General features: G+C 50.3%; 1 protein-coding gene across 1 annotated transcript in view; it reads left to right on the forward strand.

The window, feature by feature from the left end:
- Window positions 1-1,452: 1,452 nt before the first annotated feature.
- GSE1 (Gse1 coiled-coil protein) overlaps window positions 1,453-20,995 on the forward strand; it is a 426,514-nt gene continuing 406,971 nt past the window's right edge. The window contains exon 1 of the mRNA XM_084812825.1: window positions 1,453-3,795. Coding sequence (XP_084668951.1) covers window positions 1,453-3,795 — 2,343 coding nt within the window. The remainder of the gene's footprint in view (window positions 3,796-20,995) is intronic.

Raw genomic sequence — 20,995 nt, forward strand, 5'->3', positions numbered from 1 at the left:
CCAGCCAGCTGCCCTGCACTTTACCCTTGCATTGCTGGCATTTTTTGTCCAGAGACTTTTTAAAAAGATGAAGATCCTGCAGATCTGCTTGGTGGGACTTTCACCTGCGTTGGCTGGATGTTCCTCCATTGTTACTTGCTGTGCAACTTGGTGACTACTACACCTTGTGTTTTCTTTTAATTCATTGCATTACATGCCCTTTGCTTGAAATGTGTCCCCTTAGCTTGCTGTTTTTCAGCAGCTCGTGTTTGCCTTCTAAGACGTTTTAAAGTTTCATTCCATCTTGGTGCAAAAAGAATGTTCTAACCTTTTTGTTGTTGTCCAGATTGCTATGGCTGCCATGGTAATGCACTAGCCACTTTTGCATTTCCGGAGTAGGGGCCCAGTGGAAGCACCACAGTGATGGGACCCTCTTCCAACTGAGTGCAAAAGGTGCCTCCATGGTGCTCATGCAGCCTTCCCCAATCCCGGTGCCCTCCAGATGTGTTGCACTTCCACTCCCACCAGCCTGGCCAATGGTCAGGAATGTTGCGTATTGAAGTCCCAAACACCTGGAGGACACCAGGCTGGGGAAGGCTGCGCTAGTGAAATTCAGCCCCATTGAAGGGAAGTTGTTTAAACCACTCAGCTGACAGTCTGAGAGAGATGAGGGAGCAGAGGCTGAAACAACTATTATTTACACCAAGCCACTCAGAGCCTTGAGTGGGAATTGGTACTTGACTGTCGCGGATCCAAACGCAAGAGCATTCTCTCTACAGCACCCCCTCCCTCCCCCGCCTTTTCTTCCGGCTCCCACAAGATGGGACGCAGGGCAGTCGGCGGCGGCGCAGCTACTCCGAAGCGGCGCTTGCTGGCTGAGCCTTGGCGGAGAGCCCGAGTAAGAAGGGCTGCGTCCGGCCTGCCTGCCTCCCCCTCCCCACGCTGCAGAACTTGGCGCGGGGTGGGGGAAGAGAGAGAGACGGGCTCCGGCGGGCGAGGGGGCTGGTTTATTGGTGCAGCCGCTGCTGGTGGCGCGGAGGAGACCCACCTCCAGCGAGGGAGGGAGCGAGCGAGCGAGCGAGCGGGGGAGATGGCGCTGCCGAGTTCGCAGCCAAACTTTGCACAAGCGGCGGCTGCTCCTCCGCCCGGCCGAAGTTAGCTCTGGAGCGGGACGCGGCTGGCACCGGTCTCCAGCCTTCGCCCGCAGCAGCGCCCCGCGCCAAAAAACCAAACCCCCTCCCCCCCCGGATCCCAGTCCCTTCCCACCCACTCCCAAAGTGACGGCGGTGGCAGCAGCAAGTCTGCAGATGGGAACCAACTAATCGCAGCCAACTCCAGCAGCCCCACTCTCTCCCTCTCCCTCTCCGAGCGTGTCCGGCCACCCGGCGCCTGCAGGATGAGCGATCAGCCCTGGGGAGCCTCCCGCAGCCGCCGCAGCCGCCGCCGCTCAGGCGGCGACCCCCCGAGGGCGAAATGAGCGATTATCCAGAGAAGGAGGCGCCGATCTCCCGCAAGCGGCGGCTGATGGCCGCGATTGCGTCCGGGGACGAGTGCGGAGGAGCAGCGGCGGGCAGCAGCTGCTGCAGTTCGACCGAGTCCCCGGCTGCTGCCGCCTCCGGCGCGGCGCTTTGCTGCTTCATCTGCGGCGGCGGGATCAGCCGGGGTAAGGAGCTGAAGCTGCAAGTCAAGCACCCTCGCGACAGCCAGCCCTTCTTCCCTTTCCTGCGGCACCAGGAGCCGGCGCCCGGGGCGCGGGAGGTGACCCCGGAGGGCTGCGCGCTGGTGTGCGCCGTGTGCCGCTGCTTCCTGGCCGAGCAGTGGGACGCCTTCGAGCGGACGCGCACGCCGGTGGAGAAGCGCATGTACTGGCTCAAGCGGCCCTACCAGTGCGACGGGCCGGCGGGGGGCCCCGGCGGCCTGCGCAGGGGGCCCCAGGAGTGGAATCTCTCGTACGCGCTGGGCGCCGACGACGCGCGGCGCCCCAGCAGCAGCAGCGGCCGCAGCCAGCCAGCCGACGACGACGACGAGGAGGAGGACGAGACCGGAGCCGGCGGCGGCGGCGGCGACTCCGAGCTTTCCTCCCTCTCCGAGCCCGAGCACCTCTCCGAGCCCGACCTGCGCTCTCCCGCCCGCGACAGCGGCGCCAAAGCCAGCCCGGGCTACTGGCGCGCCAACGAGCGCGCGGGGCCAGGCGCGCACATGGGCAGCCGCGCCGCTTACCGCGAGTGGAGCCAGCCGCCGCCACCCCCCGAGGAGGCGTTGGCGGCGGCCGCCACTACTCCCGTGCGCCCGGGGAACGGGCTGCCACCAGCGGAGAAGCCTAGGAAGAAGCGGCAGCGGCGGGCGCGGCTCCGGGGAAGCGATGCGCCCATCTGGAGAGGCGCGCCCGTAGGTAGCGTCGGAGGGGCGCCGCCGGGGACCTCCTCTGAAGGGGGGAAAGGCGACGGCTCAGCGGGCAAGCGGCCCCCGGGCGAGAGGGGCCGGGAGCCTCCGGCTTACTGCTCGTCAGAGGAGAGCGAGATCAACATCACCAGCGACGAAGAGCAGAAGGAGAACGGCAGCGCCTTGCCAGCGGCCAGGCCTTCCTGGGGGGCAGAGCCGCGGTCGGCGGGGGAAGCCGCCTGCTACGTCTGCGGCTCGCCCTTGACGCCGGCTTCCCAGCACCGGATCCACGTGCAGAAGCAAGAGAAGGCCTCGAGGGCGCCCTTCTTCCCCTTCCTGTGGCTGCACAGCCCGCCCCCGGGGGCCTTGCCCATCAGCACGGCGGGGAGCACCTTGGTGTGTTCCTGCTGCTTCTCTTCCCTCATGCAGCAGTGGCAAAGCTTCGAGCTGGCCAACGTGCCTGTCCTGCAGAGGCTCTACGTTGTACCCCTGAACACTGCCCCTGCGGCCCCCAAGGCCAAGAGGGAGACCCTTCCCAGGGAGGAGTTGCTTCCTGGCCCCCTGCGGCCCTTCCAGGAGGCCTGCTACCTCTGCGGGGAGGACTGTGCCAAGGACGGCAGGCCTGTCTCGGCCAAGATTACCAATGGCAATGCCAAGACCACCATGCACTTCCCCCTCCTCAGCCTCCTTCCTTGCCCTCCCAACGCCAAGGGCCTGGACAGGCACTGGGAAGTCCGGAGCTGTCGCAAGTGTTACGGGGTGCTGCAGGATCTGTGGGCCATGTACCAGGCTTGCCACAACGAGGAGTTCATCACTTCGGTGCAGAGCTTCCTGGGAAGGTACCACCAGGTCTTTTTGGCTGGGGATGCCAACAGCAGCATCCCCAGGCCCCCAGGTTTGGCCAAGCCAGGCCTGGCATCCAGCTGCTATATCTGTGGAGCCGAACTGGGAGCTGGCAAGGAGTTCCAACTCAGCGTCAATCCACCAGGGCGCTTTGGTGAGAAGGAGCCTTTCTTCCCCTTCCTCACCGTTTATCCGCCAGCTCCTCGGGCCAGGCCAGCCGATTCCACAGGGATCGTGGCCACGTGTCTGCTCTGCTACCGTGACCTCTTGGGCCAGTGGCTGCAGCATGAAAGCAGTCATCCCCACCACCCCAGCAGTGCCTGGTCCAGGCAGTACAAAGTGGAGACCTTTGTCTGCTTCTTCTGTAGGCAAGAGAAGAAACGATGCCTTGGATTAAAAGCTGTGCAAGTTGCCAGGCTGCCGGTGTTCCTGTGCTCTTTGCAGGTGCCTGGCAGCTTGCTGGTGGATGACGGTAAGCAGCTGACCATTGGAGCGTGCTCTGAGTGTGCCGTACTGGTGCTCGCTGGCAAAACCACGGTGTCTAGAGATCTCTTTGCCGCACCTGCAGCGGCACCGGCTTCTCTCCCAAAGGTAAGGCGCTTGGTCAACCTTTCAGTGGAATTGGAATGGCCTCCTGTTGCCCTTGAAAAGAGCTTTGGCTGAAGGCAGCTGCTGAACTGGGTGCTTTCTAGCAAACCCAGCCATCCCAGAGCCGTTGACCAATGGTTTAAAACAACATGGATCTGTGTCAAGGTGTGTGGGAGAGCATTAAAAAGCAAACAGTGGCTCCTGGAAGGCTCTCTCTCTCACACACACACAGGTGGCTCACCCAAGCCCAGAAGCTGACAAGAATCTTGTAACACTGGTGCTACTTCACTCCTTTTACTAAATCCCTTTTAGGAATCAGCTGCATGTTACCTTTTTAGAGCCTTGAGAAATACCACAGTTTTCCCAGCTATGATGCATAGTACTTTCTCTCTGGGGATAGTTTTTTTTGGGGGAGCGGTAATGAGCATATCAGGTTTCCCCTATCCCTCACAGCACTAATCTGTTCATCCCTGAAGTAGAACTGCATCAGTCTGTTGCAGGACAATGCAAAGTCGCAGCCTAGGTCACAATGAACTAGTTGGTGGTATACAGGGCTTTCTTTTAATAGCCAGAGAGCACTCCCAAGCCATTTTTTTTCCTGTCTTGTGGTTTGGATTCCTTACAGCAAAGTCTTGCAAGTAAATCCAGAAGAGTTAATAGTTCATAACATTGCCCTCCCTCCTCAGTGGCTATTTTGCTCAGGTCTAAAATCAAGGAAGCACCGATCACGGAATTCTGTCTTCTTGTCCAGCTTGGTCCTTAGTAGCCCACTGGCCTGTGCATAGCTATGCTATTAATTTGTGGCTTGAAGCCAAAGCCGCCAAACTGAGGGTCAATGTTGGTTAATCATCTCGTCCTGAGGTGGTGAGTGAGTGGCTTTTGGCAAGCTGGCTATAGTATTTTAAAACACACACACACGGAGCTATTGACATTTGTCTAGTTGTGTGGGAATGCAGATGTGCAGTGCAGCCTCAGTGTGTGTGAATGGTCCGATGCTGTCCTAACCAGATTTGTGAGCTTTATGGGTAGGGGGTCTAATCCTTGCTGGTCAGCTTAATGCAAGAGATGGGAAGGTGGCATGAGTCAGGCTTCCAAATCAGTTTGGGGGCAACCAGGAATAGGGCTGCAATAACTTTTTACTGCCCCCTATTCCTCTCATACCAGCCTGACATGCACAGATGTAGCAGGTGAAACTTTTCCCAGCAGTTTGCCCCCATGCAAGGAAAACCTTCAGCTGCTGAATGTCTGCATCTCATCAGCTGTATGTTTCTGAAAACTTGGTGAATTGTTACGATACAGGGTTTTTTTGGGGGGGTAGGGTGGATTGCAGGCCTTTAAAAGCAAATAGGTAGGTAGTAATTTGTCCGATACAGGAGTATGTGGAAGGCCAAGGTTGCACAAATACATTCCTCCCTGGATACAGCAGGAAGCAATGGATAGCCATTTCTCTCTTAGGATACAGCGATCAAGGCAGGTCAAAGTGCATTATTTCTGTGCAATGATAAGTTGTTTTGGCAGGGCCTGGGCATACTTGCTAGCAATTCCCTTGCCAGACCAGGGTGCAGTATCCCTTTCATGCGGAATCTGGCTCCTTGCATTCAAAATACTAAAGAACATGTGGTCATACCCACCCATGACCCAAGATGTGCACATCGTAATAGCTCCCTCAAGGAGCAGCTGTTGTGTTTTCTGTGGTTTGCACATTGTGAGAGACCCCAGAAAAAGAAAAAGTGCATGAGCCACACTGCTTGTTTTTATAAGTCTCACAAAAAGTAAAGCTGATGGTGTTGACTGTAAGTAAAATCCCAAAACCCAACCAGTGCAATTGATTAGGCCACCCAAAAGATCACCAAAAATGCGCAAGCTTTTGAGATCTCCAGATCTCTTCCTCAGGCAGAATGTTATAAAAAGCAGGTTGGGGGAAAGGGGAAAAAATCTGACTGGATTGTGAATGCCTTTATATTCAGAGACCCAAGATGGAATGGGAGAAGAGGGGTCTGCAGACATTCAAATTAGGCACTGCAGGTCATGTGATGGTTACTGGCTAGACCTGAAGCTGCATGGAACACAAGAAGTCATGGATTGATCACATGGTGAGATGTGGAAGCCAAATTTTCATCCGCAGGCATGGATTGAAGGCACATAATTCAGCAATCTTGTTGAAGCTAAGCAGGGCTAAATATGGTAAATGCCTGGATGGAAAACTGTTTGGGAACCCTAAGTCTTCGGTTCCATCATAGGGAAAAGAAAGACAGGGTATAAATGTAATAAAATGAATCATCTCTTCATGCGAGGGCGTTTGAATTGACATGTTAATTCAAGTGTATGTCACTGAGGGCAACTTGGTAATGTGTGAAGCTGCCCTCAAGAGTATTTCTGCAACCAGATTTTCCCCAGACATAAAAACAGTAGCATTGCTTTAGCAACAATAGCAGTTGGCTGCATAGATCAATTGAAACCGCTTTTTAAAGGGTGATTTTTTAGGTCATGCAAAAACAGACTATGAAGTGGCCACCTGTGTGCTTTCATCTGCATGCTTGTGGAACTTTAAAGGAATAGCTCTGCTCACAAGGCCTTGGGAACTCCTCCCCCCACCAGAAATTTGGTGACAAATTTCTTGGTCTTGAAGAAAGCCTGTCAAGATAGTTGTGCTTTCGAAAGAGCCCAAACAAGCATGTTCCCTTAAGATAGGCACTACAGTTCTGCCAGCAAATGGAAAACGGAAGCCCAGGATCATTTGAGGAGGTGTTTTTCCCCCAACCTGATTGTCTTCTTTCCCTCCCTGTGGGGATGTGTCTTTATAATCTGCAAGTCAGCTGTGTAAGAGGAGGGGAAAGTGCCTGGGATTTTCATGCTCCTGTGAATCCGGGAAGCCTTGCACAGGGGCTGTTTGCTCTTCATCTGAGCTCCCATCTCCTCAGCTAGAGGGGGACAGCTGCTGCTAATAAACTTGCGTCAGGCCTTAACGGAAGGACATTGCAGGACTGTAATAAAATGTGATCTAATCTTTGAGCTGCCTTCATAACCCTGAGCTTGCCATTTGAGTTAGTAGTGCTGTATGGGGGCTGCTGTCGTACATTCAGTACCGGCAGAGATAGGCTGTTTTGGAATGTTTTATCTCCAAATCCTTACCTTTGTCTGGAAATAATTTTGCCATGAGTGGGGCTAGCAGTCCTTTTGAATATGGTGATGAGGAACAGGGCTGGCTCTACCATTGGGCAGAGTGAGGTAGTTGCCTGAGGCGGCAGATGTGGCAGCATGGAGAGCTGTATGTCATGTGGCCTGCCCTAAGCTAGCCTGCTGCCTTCAAGTGCAGTGGAGGACACTGTCCTGAAGCCAGTGAAAGATCAGCTGCCAGTCCAGTTAGTTTTTGTACATGGAATGGGAGGGGTGCCACCTTGTTCTTTGCTTCAGGAAGGAGATTGTCTTGGGCCAGTCCTGATGAGAAAGCATGCGTGTTGTCATGCCAATCAGCTAAGGAGGACTTTATAGCCTAAGACTTGAACTAGAAGCCGATGGGCAAAGAACTGGCTGGTATATGTGAAATGTCATATATGTGAAACTCGGTACCTTATGCTGCCTCTTTTTTGCACTCATTACTTCCTTAAAAATGTCTAGTTCATGATGCACCAGTGATGGTAGAAGCAACAACTGACAGAATTCTCTCTTAGAAGCATAGGAGCCTTCTTGGGGTCTAGACCTAGCAACCCTATGTCTCCCTGGCTTCCTAACTCACTGTTTACTTCTTTTTACTTTATATCCCACCTTTCTTCCAAGACGCTCAGGGCAACATACAGAGTTCTCCCTCCTCCACTTTATTCTCATAAAAACCCTGTGAGGTACTTTAGGCTGGGAGATGATGACTGGCCCAAGATCACTCAGTGAGCTTCATGGCTGAGGTGGGATTTAAACCTGCATCACCTCAGTCCCTTTCTAGTACTCTGACTAGTCTTTTCCTCAAACTCCTGTTTCTTCCACTGGCTCATAGATATCACTGGCCTTTCCTCTGCCCCATTCCTGTATTGAACCTGCCAGTGGGTTCTCTGCCCCTTAGTTTCCCTGTCTTCTGGGCCCTTCTGTCAGGCAGCAGTCCAGTACTTAACTTGCCCCCGCTCAGCTCCTGTCAAGATGGCAGACAGCTGAGCTAGCATCAGCTGCTGTAGGGTAGCTCACCAGCCATGTGCTGTCCACCTCCTGTGCTCTCTCTCTTTTGCCACCACCCACTCCTGGTTTACCCAAGTCGGAAGAAGAGTGGTTTCCTACCAACTCCCAGGGGGTTTACTCAGGAGTAGGAAGATAGCTGGCAGTCTCGGTTGGCCAAGCAATGAACCTGTCTTACCTTCCCTCCTTCCATACCTTCCTCCACAAAACCTAACCCAAATGGTCCAGGCAGTGTGGGAGGACAGAATGACCCTTGAAGGTGTAAGGAGAAAAACAGTCCAGCCTGATAGCTTAATTAAGTAATGTTAATTAAAGTAAAGATAAAAACAGGACAATGAAGGACAGCAGTGAGCATGCATGCATAAAATTAAGAAAAACAAAACCCAAACCAGGATGCTGGTCTACCTACAATCTATAGTGAGTAATCTGTCAGAGCACATAGACTTATGTCAGGGTAGCAATTAATGGAGCATCTCATGCCGGCCAAGATGGATGATGAGGGACAACTCATAGGGTTTATGCCATATTTTAGGCTGTTTGATTGGGGTGATCTTGATTGGCTGCAGCAGCCTAATTGACCAGTGGGCACACATGAGGTGCCCAAGGCAATCAGCTCTGGAGTATCCCTTAGGAAGGTGAAGAATGGTAAGGATGTGGCTAATCCTTCCTTGTTGGACTGGATCATCTAAAGGGGGATGCTGGATGAGATGTGACTCTAAGGATTGCACCAAGTGGAGGCTGCTATTTCAGCCAATGGCTGCATTTGCATGTAACACTGAGCCATGGTTTATGTAAACCATGGTTGTTACTTTAGCCATGTTGTCTTGCAGATGTACAAATAAACCATGGTTTGTTTTCCCTGCTTCTGGTTTGTTTCTCTCTGCCCATTTTGCCAGCCTTCACAGTGGCCTCTGGTCAGGCGCCTCTGTTTCAGGGCAGATAGCAGTGCAAGGGAGCCAGGGATAAGTTCTAAGTTCAAACATCACAACAAGCCATGGTTTAAACAAGCCAGACTTCATAAGCCACCAACAAACCATGGCATCTCTTTGTGGTTTGTAGTTGACTAACCAACCATGGTTTGTTTGTGGTTCAGTGACCTGGTTCAGATGACACAACAGCTGATTGTAGCTTTATTAACCCTTGAGGAGTGCAGTGCATGCAGTCCACCATTATGAATATACAACACCCAATCATGGGTTGCTATGGGTTGTCGTGTCATGCCACCCCGGACAGGGTTCAACAGACAGTGGGTTATGTGAGGGTTGTTTAACCCTTGAATAATCCTCCCCATCCAGGTTTGCATGACACAGCAAACCCCAGATGGGGGTTGCATATTCATGATGGCAGGTGGCACACGCTGCGGCCCCTTGAGGGTTAATTAGTCCACAGTGGGCTGTTGTGTCATCCGAACTGGCCCAATGACAAGCCGATTTGTCAATTTCGACAAACCACAGCATGGCTTAGCATTATGTGTGAACATCATAAAGGCCATGATGCGGAACGTTTCAAGTGTCAGCCATGACAAGTTCACGGTTTTGACAGGTCCTTATTCCGTAAGTCCTGTGTGAAGCTTTAATCCCAGCCAAACAGGCGACTACCTCTTCTCACAGAAACTGGACCCTTTTGTTGCTTTGTTCCTGGGTAACTGGAATGTTCCGTGTCACTGCGCCTGCCCAACTAGTTGGTATCTGAGGCTTCACTGCTGCAAGCACAATACAGTACAGATGTCTGTGAGATCGAAATGATATCTGTCATCAGCTGATGTGTTTTGTAAGTGTTGGATTGCTTAGTGGTGCTCAGAGGAATAAAGGGCCTCTGCCCCAAGGGGGACACTGCTTTGGAGAGGCCACTTTGCCCAACAGTTTCTGCCCCAAATGACAGAAGTAATGTGGACAATGTGCATGGCCTCTTTCCAGCGATTCAGTGATCAGAACTTTAATGCCAAACCACCTGCCAGGGTCACAGCAATGGGGTCATGTCCACCAGAAACCCAGGGGAAAGCATCCCTGTGAATGACAAGGTTGTTCTCTTGCTCTCCTCAGGAGTGAAAATTGTATCTTTTAAAATAACTCAATGCCACTTTTCCAAGGCTCCAAGGCAACTTACAAAAACATCAAAACAGATTTAGGTTGCAATCCTAGGGACTGCTGCCCGAATGACAGAAGCTTCCAATCTCAGTGCGTTCTGAGAATCCAGCCCCTTCTGGGCTGATGCTGGCAGGGTGGGAGGAGCGACAGAGACTTTTTTAGCCTCTCGTCCCTCTTCTGGCACTTTTTATCACTAGATGGGCCTTTCAGCCTGTCTAGCTGTTGAGCACCAGAGGTGGGGACTGGGGGCAAGAGGTCTTTGGATGTGGTGGATCCATAGCCTTTCCCCTCCAAGCCCTCTCCACCAGCGTGCTCCTCCCTCTCTGTCATCATCCCGAGGCTGGAACTCACATCTTGGAAGAGGAGCCACTGTGGGGTTTTCTATGGCAGCTGTGAGGGGAGGTGCAGAGTGGGGGAAATCCAAGTGGGGATTTCCACCTCCAGGATCATGGCTCTGTCTACAGCCTGAGAGGGGAAACTCCCCACTATCCTATGGCCTCTCAGACACTGTCTAGGAGCCATAGGATTTCTCTCTGAAAAACTCAACATAAAAACAAACTGAGAAAGTAAAGCTGCAATACAACAGAAAAAACTGACTTGCTAGCCAACAAGACTAACAGCCAAGTGGTAGAAGCATGAAGCAAGGCCTAAGTAGGAACATGTAGCAAGGCCTGAATGTATGTCCAAAGATGCTGTGGCAGCTGATACAAGGAGAGGTGGTCCTTAAGATACATGAGGCCCAGGCCCGGTGAGGCTTCAGAGTTTCTGGGGAGGGCCCATGGCTCAGTGATAGAGCTCATACATCACGTGCAAAAGTTCCCAGGTTCAATATTGGGTGTTGCCACTTAAAGGAGCAGGTAGCAGTGATGAGAATGAACATTCTCTGCCTGAGACCCTGGAAAGCCCCTGCCAGCAGGGCCAGCATCAAGGGTAGCCATGATTAGACACCTGCTGAGGCCCCACACCCCAGCAGGGGCCCACTGACAAGAGCCCCCTGGAGTTGTTCCTCCTCTTCACCATTGCAACCTGATTGTTCACCTGCCTCTTGCTCTGGCCCAGAGATAACAGTGGTGGTGGTAAGGAGAAGCAGCAGATGCCATGGCCTCTGCCTCTCTCACTGGCTCTCTGCCTGTCAAGCAAGCAAGTTGGAGCAATGATGAGAACTAGAGGATGAAGAGGAGCAAGAGAAGCTTGTGACAATGTCAGTGAGAACGTAGACTCACTGAGGGAGGGGGCCCTTTGAGGGTGTCTTGTCCAAGGGCCCTCCAGAACCGGGAGCTGGGATTGGCTGTCAGTCATAGATAATGCTGGGGTAGATAAACGTGGGGATAAGGCCGCTTCCTCTGTGCTGTTCCCAGTAGGCTTGCTTGCTGTGGGTGTTACGTTTCGAGTGGTGGCACAGGTGTTTGCTTTGCTAGTGCTGCTCCTGTATAATTGACAAGCTTCCAGCATTTCTCTTTTGATTTTCTGGGAGCAGTGGGTGAAGGAGATGGGATCAGTGGTCACCTGCCTTGAGGATGCTGAGACAGAGAAGTAAGTGTGATTGGCGCTTACTAGGCACTTAAGTAGTAATAAGTAATAAGATAGGCGCTTATTCCCCAGGAATAAGACTCCTGGGGAAGCTGCTCCTTTTCCAGCTCCAGCAAAATGTGCAATGGGGCTAGTTTCGGGGCGAATATGCTGAAGGTGAGAATTCAGAAAGACCTGGTCATATCTACCTGCGACTGCAGCTCAGTGGTAGAGCACCTGCTTTGCTTGTAGAAGGTCCCAGGTTTGATACCTGGCATCTCCAGGTAGAGATAAGAAAGCATGGTGCCTGAAACCTTGTAGAACCATTGCTGCCAGTCAGTGTTGAACGATGGACCAAAGGTCTGACTCAGTGACTGGGTTTGCACACCTTGTTTCTTGAACAAAGCACCTTGAGAACCCATGGTTTGCTGTTGGGTTGTTTAGGGTGGTTAAGAAGTCACACTACATGATTAACAAGCCACCCTGCGGAAAAAGGCCTGGGTTCAGACAACACGCTAACCCACAGTTTAGCAAACAGCCAATGGTTCAACAACAACCCACACTCAACCACTGGGTGTGAGTTAGCATGTTGTGTGAGCAGCCCCAGTATAAGGCAGTTTCCTGTCTTCCTGTGTTTCATTACAGACTTAAACCAGAATAACACATTCCACCCACCCTGTCCCAGGAACTTTGGGAACTGTACTTCTGTAAAGAAGACTAGGAATTTCTAATGAAGAATTCTCAGCACAAATTAGAGTCCTGGGGATTATTTGGGGGAAATTACGATAGTTGACTGGATTAAAAAGCTGACAGAAATTCATAGTGTAGATTTGCCCAATGTGTCCTGGGAAAGAGCCAGACTTTGCAGACTGAGATTTATGACATCTTTGCATGGTGCAGGCACTTAATCTGGGTCCCAGGCAAGGTAAAAAAAACTAAGGGTGAACCTAGATGTGAATTCCACGGATGTGCTGTCTGGCTTGGGGCAAGTAGTGGATTCACAGCCCCAGGTCGCCATCTTTACATGGGATTGTTTCGGTTTGAGAAACACTGAATTAAACATTCCCAAATCCATTTAGTACAGTACCTTTATTACAGTAGTACAACACTGAATTAAACAGGCATTGCAAAGAGCCACATTCCTGATGGCTTGTGGCAAGTTAGAATCATTGTAGGCAATCGGGAAACTTTAGTGAGCTGGAAGAGAGTTGGTCCCCACACAACTTTTTCTAGGCCATCAGTGTGCCACTGATGGCCAAACTTTGAGCAGGGTGGCTACTGAAAGGCTTTGTTGGCTACTAATATATTTGCAAGGCAGTTGTATGGAGTGAGCTGTGTTTGTGTTCTCATGGTGTAGGCCCAGTGGTGAGGAGTGCTTCTTGCTCTTGTTTTTCCAGGAGGTCTTGATATCTCCCACTGATGCTGAAGCAGCTGGGAGGTTTGGGCCCCTTTTCCCTGAAACCTAATTTGTTTGTGCATTTTAACTTGTGCTGTTTTTTTTAACTGGATTTTCCTTTTCTTGCCCTGGCTAGTGTCATGAGTTCACAGAGGGCATATATATATGTGTGCGTGTGTTCTGTTAGGACAGGGAACAGGTGCTGTTAGAGGGTTTTACCCACATATGAAGTATTGCAGAGCTCGTCTGTCATCGCATGAATGTCAGCAGGAGACACTCACATCTGTTTCCCTGTAGCATTTGTTATCAAGAAGGAAGGAGGGGAAATAAGAGCTGTGAGCGTCACTCAAGCAGTGGCGTGTTTAGTGGTCGTTTAGGACTTCAGGTGGCCTTCTGTCCCCCAGTGTTTTTCACTAAAGAATAATGGCAAAACTTCTTGGCTCTCAAGAGAGGGGTGGTTGAAATTGGGGTGTGTGTGTGGGGGAGAGAAATGGCTTGTTGTGTCACAAGGCTGTAATTTCCCCATCCTCTACTCTCTGGCACGCTGCTGCGCTGCTGAACAGCAGTTCCTGCTTGTTTTGGCAACCGGGAGAGCATCTGCTTCAAGAACTTCAGATGGAAAAACTTCCACTTTGGCTGTTGCCCGACTCACAATTCTGAACTTGCAGCTCTCCAAGTGTCTTTCATGCAAGGAAGCGCGAGAAGGGCGACGGGTGCTGAGGCTGTTTGAAACATCCTAGAAGAGCAAAGCTAAGAAAGGAAGGGAGGGCAGATGTAGTCAAAGAACCGTGTCTGAGCGTTCACAGAAATCATGCTGCATGGATCAGGAACTCTTTGGCAAATTCCAACCTCCTGCTTGTTGTTGGGTTAGTTTAGCTGGTTCAGTAGTGGGACAAGGTGGAACTTCTTCCTGTTTTTCTGAATGGCATTGGCAGCCATGATATAACTGTTCTCTTGATTATCCTTTGGTGCTTGGGGTGACTGTACCACCTGGGGCTCTGTTAGTGGCTTGACTGGGGGATCAGGACCCCTTTGTTAATGTGGCCTACTTTGAAGCCATAGTTTGGCTGATAAGGAGCCTTGGGAGGTGCCATGGCTCTGTGGTAGAGCACATGCTTTGCATGCAGAAGGTCCCAGGATTAAAAAGATCCCATACTGGAGAGGGGAAAGACCTCTCCCTACCTGAGACCTGCCAGTCATTGTCAACAACAGGCCATGAATAGGCTGTGGCTCAGTGGTGGAGCCCCTGCTTTACATGCAGAAGGAGCACAGAAGCTGCCATTCATAAGCCGTGGGATTCTGTATCCAATTTCCAATGTAAAGAACGTAGGCACATGCCTTATATTGAATCAGCCCATCACAAGCCCACAAGAAGAACCCTGCTGGATCAGACCAAGGTTCTATCTAGTCCAGCATTTTGTTCCCAGCTGCCTGTGGGAAACCCATAAGTAGGACATGAGAACAACAGCACCCTCCTGCTTGTCCAGCTACCACTGAGGAGCAGCGGCCACCGCTTCTGGCACTGCTTAGATGAGGGAGAGCCTCTCCTTCTGTCCACCTCCTGCCCAAAGTTGGCAAGCAAGTGGAAGTTGCAAGGAACAGTTGCCTTTGCTTGGTCACCTACCCGCTTCCTCTGGGCAATGGTGGGCATTGGGCCCAGAGGGGAGTGGGTAGGCAAGCAGAGGTTCACTGTGTGAACAAAATGCTGGACTAGATGGACCCTTGGACTGATCCAGCAGGGCTCTTTTATGTCCCTAAAGACAATACTGAGTGAGCTGGAGCAATGGTCTGCTCGGAATAAGGCAGCTTCCTATGCAGTTGGGGAGAGTCTGCAGCCCAGTAGCAGAGCAAATGCTTTGCGTTCAGAGGGTCCCAAGTTCAATCCCCAGCATCTTCAGGCTGGAGAAGACTCCTTGTCTGAGATCCTGCACAGCTACTGTCAGTCAGTGTTGACAATACTGGGCTAGATGGACCAAGATGTGACTCCGTGTAAGGCAGCTTCCTGTATTCCTCTCCTGATTTTGGACTTGTGCTGTGCTTGTAGAGGAGTGTGGAATATGTGCAACCCCCAATACTATTCTCTAAAGAGAGTATTCCAGTGGTGCTACATACTCCCGAGGACTGCTCTGCAGTTGTTTGGAGCAGGGGATTTAACGTTGTGGTGGCTACTATGTGGAATGCTCTTCCCCCTGAGATTAGATGCGTGCTGACACTTTTAATCTTTAGGCGCATGTTGAAGTCATATCTGTTTATGCAAGCTTTCCTTACATAACATAGTTTACCATCTTATTCAGATACACAATATTCTAGGTATTTGTTTGTGTTTTTATGATTTGTGTACACCACTTTGAAATGTGTAGATATAAGTGGTTTATAAATGTTTAGCCTTTAGAAGAGGAGACTGAAGGGGATATGATAACACTTTTCAAGTACCTCCTCAAGGGTTGTCACATAGAAGAGGGCCACAACCTGTTCTCGTTCCTCCAAGACTGTAGGACACGAAATAATGAGCTTAAATTGCAGGAAGGCAGATTTCGGTTGAACATCAGGAAAAACGTCAGAGCAGTCAGACAGTGGAACCAACTGCCTATGGAGGTGGTGGACTCTCTGTCACTGAAGGTATTCAAGTAATGATTGGACAGCCATCTGTCGGGGATGCTTTAAACTGGATTGCTGCACTGAGCAAAGGTTGGACTTGATGGCCTAAATGTCCCCTTCCAATTCTATGATTCTGTGATAAATAAAAAGGTAAAGGTAAAGGTGTCCCCAACCGGTCGTGTCCGACTCTAGGGTGCGGTGCTCATCCCCGTTTCTAAGCCGAAGAGCCAGCGCTGTCCGAAGACGCTTCCATGGTCATGTGGCCGGCACGACTGAACACCGAGGTGCACGGAACGCTGCTACCTTTCCCGCCGAGGCGGTACCTATTTATCTACTTGCAATTTCTTGCTTTCGAACTGCTAGGTTGGCAGGAGCTGGGACTGAAGACGGGAGCTCACTGCGTCACGCAGCACTCGGGTCTCGAACTGCTGTCCTGCCGACCTTCCGGTCTGCAGTTCGGCGTCTTAGCCACTAAGCCACAAATAATACAGAATAATTGCTAGCTGAATTAGTAAATGTGGGAATGATCCAAGGGACCAACACTGATTCTTCAATAACCAATCCAGCATAAGTAACACTGGGCTCTTCCTGTGGTCGAGTAGCAAGCAGTATAAGAAAGTGCTAGAAGATGCAGTTTTTCAGGCGCTTCACTTCTTTTAATATAAGCAACATACCAGGTGGGCAGTTTATCTGTACAGGATGTCAAATAACCCTGAATTGTCCCAAAAACAACTCTCACAGTTGCTTTCCTGATGAAGCTCTTGAGAGAACAAATACTTAAAATTCCTAGGTGCCTGCATCAAAATTCTAGGTGCTGCGTGACAAAAGAGTTGGCCAATCAGTCCAAGCACCTGCCGTTTTCCAGCTCCAGTTCTCCAGTTCTGAGATACAGTTTCATTTAAAAAACTCTTTTCAATTGTGTTTACTGTCTGGAATGTTGAAGTTGCCAGATTTTATTTAGGAGACAGCCCGGCTCTTTCAGAGAGCATTTTCGGCTAATTGGGCGATTCTATTCTCCTCTCTGGCTGATGTCCTTTTGATGGTGCTTGTCTCTTGTAATCCTGTAAAAAAGGGCCTCTTGCTTCCACACAAACCAGACAGTGCCTCTAAAAAGTTTTGCCCCCAACTCCTCTTTCAGTCCGGAAGAGGCCAAAGACTGGATAATGCGGTATTGACCAATTGTCAAAGCCATGGTGAATGGACAATATAAAAACCAAGGGGCTTTCCATTTCTTTTTCCTGCCTTTCTTGGCTTTGCTTTGTTAACACTTAAAAATTCCAAGCACACCACAAGGGCGGGGCTGAGAGTAAAAGTAGGGCAATTGGTTGATAGGAATTTTCTTTTCTTTCTTAAGATAATACTCCTCAACACATCCAGAGTAAAAGCCCATGGACAAAGCTTGCTTTTTTGTAAAGATTAATCTTCTGCATAATACCAGTGGGCCATCTTTAGCAGAAAAGGTCCTTTTACACCATTTTCCCAGCAAAGGTGGCGCTGCCCATTGGACTGGGTGCTCTCCAATGACCTCAGGTTTAGGAGAAATGTTAGGTGAAAGCCGGACCGGTCCAGGGATGAAAACATATTACGGATTCTTACATATGGTACATATTTTGGATTCCTAGGCACTGCTACTAAATTTCTAGGGCAGGGGTGTTGAACCTCAGGTCCGTGGGCCAAGTGTGGCCCACTGGGGTTCCCCAGTTGGCCACGCTCCCTTCCCCTTTCCTTAAACCACCAGTCATTGGGTGGTTTCCTGGCTTTTGTGCAGTCCCCCCCCCCTTCTGAAAGGCTGAAAAGCCTCTCTTCGGAGTTAGTTACCGGTGCTAAGAGGTGTAAGCTAAAATAGGCTGGTATTTTTTTGATATTTTGGCCCTGGCCCCTTTGCCTCTGGCCCCACTTCCTTTTGCCTTCAGCCCTGCCCATCACTGGAATGCACCCCCCCCCCCCAGCTTCTCCAAAATTGAATTTGGCTCTCAGACTGAAAGAGGTTCAAACCCCATGTTTTAGAGGGTCTTGAGATCCAGTTTTTGCATGCAGTTGGGCAACTAGCAGGGACAGAGATCCAAACTCCACTGACATGCCTGAGAGGCATGCCTGAAGGATCATCTCCTTCCACATCTACCTGCCTGGACTGTAAGATTGTCTTCAGAGGCCCTCTTCTGGGCGCCACTGCCAAATGAAGTGAGAGAAGTGGCTACTAAGAAGAGGGCCTTTTCAGTGGTGGCACCCTGTGTGTGATCACCTGGGGCGTACATTATGGTCTTTTCAGTGCCAGGTGAAGACCTTTTTATTCTCCCAGGCATTTTGGTTCTTCAGTATTTATTTTTTAAATCAGTTATTGTATTTTTAGATCTCTGCACTGCTGCTGGTTTTTACTTTGTTTTCCTACAGTAGCTTTAAACCTTTAAAAGCTTTATACTGTGTTTTGCCATGTTGTATTTGATCGTTTTAACTGTTGTGAACCTCCCAGAGAGCTTTGGCTACTGGGTGGTGTAGAAATGTGGTAAATAAATAAATAAATAAAGACAAGGTAAAAGCTCAGAGAGAAACTAGAGGCTGACCTAGATGACAATGGAGATCCAAGCCTGGATCTCCCATTTCCATTTTCACAATTAAAATTGCCTGCCTGAAGCTGGTGTTTTTGCCTCATTAGGAAAAATGTGTGTGAGTTCATATGGCTGGAGCAGAGATGTAGAAATCAGAGGTGGTGGAAGGCAAGCAGAATCAGAATTATAACTGGATAGACTTTGGCCTGGAGAAGCAAAGACATAGATAGGAGCTGTACAAGCAACACTTCTATTATCATCCTGAGTTCCTTAGAGGAAGGGCAAGATAAACATACATCAAATAAGCAAATAAAAATGTCTGCTAAAATAAACATGCAGTAAACTCTTGATCTGGCAAGAGGCTTAGGTTGACCAGGAAATATCTATAGCCACCAAGAGTCCAGAGAGAGAAGCAGTCAAAAAGCTGGAGGTGGAGTTAAGTAAGGAGGACTAGCTCCTTGATTGTGTAAAAACAAACCTAAGGTTGAAGCAAGTTAAAGTGGTGGTGCTTACGTTGGATGAAGAATGGGTAGAACAGGAAACCTCAGATCTCCCAGTGGGTCCTGGTGTTGATGTTCAGACATAGCTAAAAAAAAGAAAGAAAGAAAATCTAGAGGTCTGCACTTGTCAATGGCAGAAAGTTCAAGTTGGATGGGTGGAGAGGGGTAAATTTACATTCAGCGTTAGGGAAGGACTTCCTGCCTGTAAAAGTATCTCAGCACTGGAACGAACTATTTAGGGAGGTTGTGGAATTTCCTTACGTTGAGCTTACTAAGAGAAAACAAAAAACGTGTGTGGGGGGTTACCCTTGCTTGCCACTTACAAAGCACATTTAATTCACTATCTTTTAAATGCCATGGGTTGGGTCCAGGATTTGTCTTCTGCAAGAGGAAGCGTTCCGCTCTCAGAAGGTCCCTCCACCCAGTTTTGGGGGGGTCCCCCCTCCCACTCACACCACAGCTCACCCCATCCAGCAAGGGCTCATGTCTTTCTGTCTGGCATTTTCAGTGGGCTGGAGGGACTGACGTGGGTGGGAAGGAGGGGGTAGGGAAGTCCCCTTCCATCAGCACAGGTGATCCAGCAATAATCTGGATCCAACGCAAAGTTTGCGATTTTTATCATGTTCTCCCTCACACTTATTCCCATTTTATAGATGGGAAACTGAGGCTGAGAGAGTGGAGTGTGAAGTATCCATGCCTACATAATGAGCTCCTGGCAACATGAATTCTCAGATCTGAGACTGGGCTCTAGACATCGATCCACAAAGGCTCTCAGTGATACACGCCTTTCGGATATAGGATACCTTGCTTCAGGGCAGGGTGGTCATGCTTTCCAGATGCAGGAGTTGTCTTTAATCCCAACTTGCAACATCAAACCAATTTTAAATCTTTTTATCTCTGGGGTCTCCAATGTGGTGTTTGCCAATGCTTCCCATGGTGCTGGCCAGGCTTCTTGCCCCTCCCGATTTTAATGTTATTTCTTAAAGGTTTTTTTTTTAAAAAAAAATACTGGGAGGCTGTCTTGCTGCAAAGCAAAGTGCTTCCCACAACCACCACCTTTATTTGGGTTCAAAAGAGGGGTTTTGTGTTTTGGATCTCAGACCCCCACCACTGCCTTGTCCATTGGTTCTTGGGCACGTTGCTTTTCTTTTAGTCTCACCAGTTTAGCTTCTGGGAAATGAGTATTTTGTGACTGGCCATGTGCCCATCGTAGCCATTTTGTGGGAGCGCCCATGACACTCTCCCCAAATTCCAAATGTTCCCACTGACCTAAAGAGGGTTTACCTCATTTTTTTAAACTATTACTTGTCCTTCTTTCTCTCTCTCCCCAGCTTTTGCCTTCCCACTTTCTTCTCCCTCCTCCCTCCAAAAGGTGGTTGCAATGCTGCTGATGTGACCCACCATAATGAGGTCACAGTCAGCAAGCAGCATTTGGCCCCTGGAATGCATTGTTCTTCTTGTATTTGCTGTGGCCAGCCTGCAAGTTGGCATAGTTGCAGAGCTGAAGGTGTACCTTCCAGAGGGGCGGGCAGTATGCCTATTCCTTTCCGAGTCTGATGCCCAGGGACAGGCTGAGCAACAGTCCCTGCGAACATCCACTGCAGGGACCTAGTACAGCATTTCAAGGCCTCTCAGCAGTCTGGGATGATTGATGGAGGCTTGCAGGCTCGAGCGGCTGCAGAGGAAGCATGCTGATGTGGAACAGCTGGGGGAGGGCAGCCGTGAAGGTCACGGAGCACCTTGGAGGCCACTACGGGAAAAAAGAGAGCATCTGGGGATAACAGTGGTGGGTTCGTTGTGGCTGGGGGTTCTTTATGGTCCGGCAGCAGCTGGTGTTTCACTGTTCTTCAGCCACTGCCTGGAGAGGGAACTGCTTGGCTGCCCTTTTAGTGACAGATGAATACTGAAGCGGTAGAGCTCTGTGCGTGGCACACCGCTGTGGGGTTGGCGCCTAATAAGGCAGCTTTGAGTGACAGAGCAAAGGCGTTTAAAGGCTTGGACAAAAAAACCAGGTTGTGTGGAATGGCACCCAATATAACTTGATTATGGGATGAGGCGGAGATTTTTCTTATGCCTGGCCAACATCTCTGGGCTTTGAAAGAGACCCCCCCCCCAAAATGGGTATAATAGATAGTTTGGGAGTGTCAATGCCCTCCAATGATTGGAGCAATGGAGTGAAGGGGATGGGGGCTAGAGATTTTCAGAAGTTGAGGCTCTGGCCTCACATGGCACTCTCTGCCCATGATGTGGCAAGGTGTGCACTGATTTTAAAAGACACCCTAAAAAGGAATCTCTTTTCAGCTTGGGGAGCAGCTTCTGTCTCCATGTGGCTCATTAGTGGGGGGAAAAGTAATTAAGGGGGGACCAAGAAAGGGGGGTGGCAGGAAGACCCAAGTCTCTGTGTGT

The sequence above is a fragment of the Heloderma suspectum genome, chromosome 8 (genome assembly GCF_057233095.1).
Source record: "Heloderma suspectum isolate Gila_16-S chromosome 8, 16-S_ref, whole genome shotgun sequence".
NCBI lineage: Eukaryota > Metazoa > Chordata > Lepidosauria > Squamata > Helodermatidae > Heloderma > Heloderma suspectum.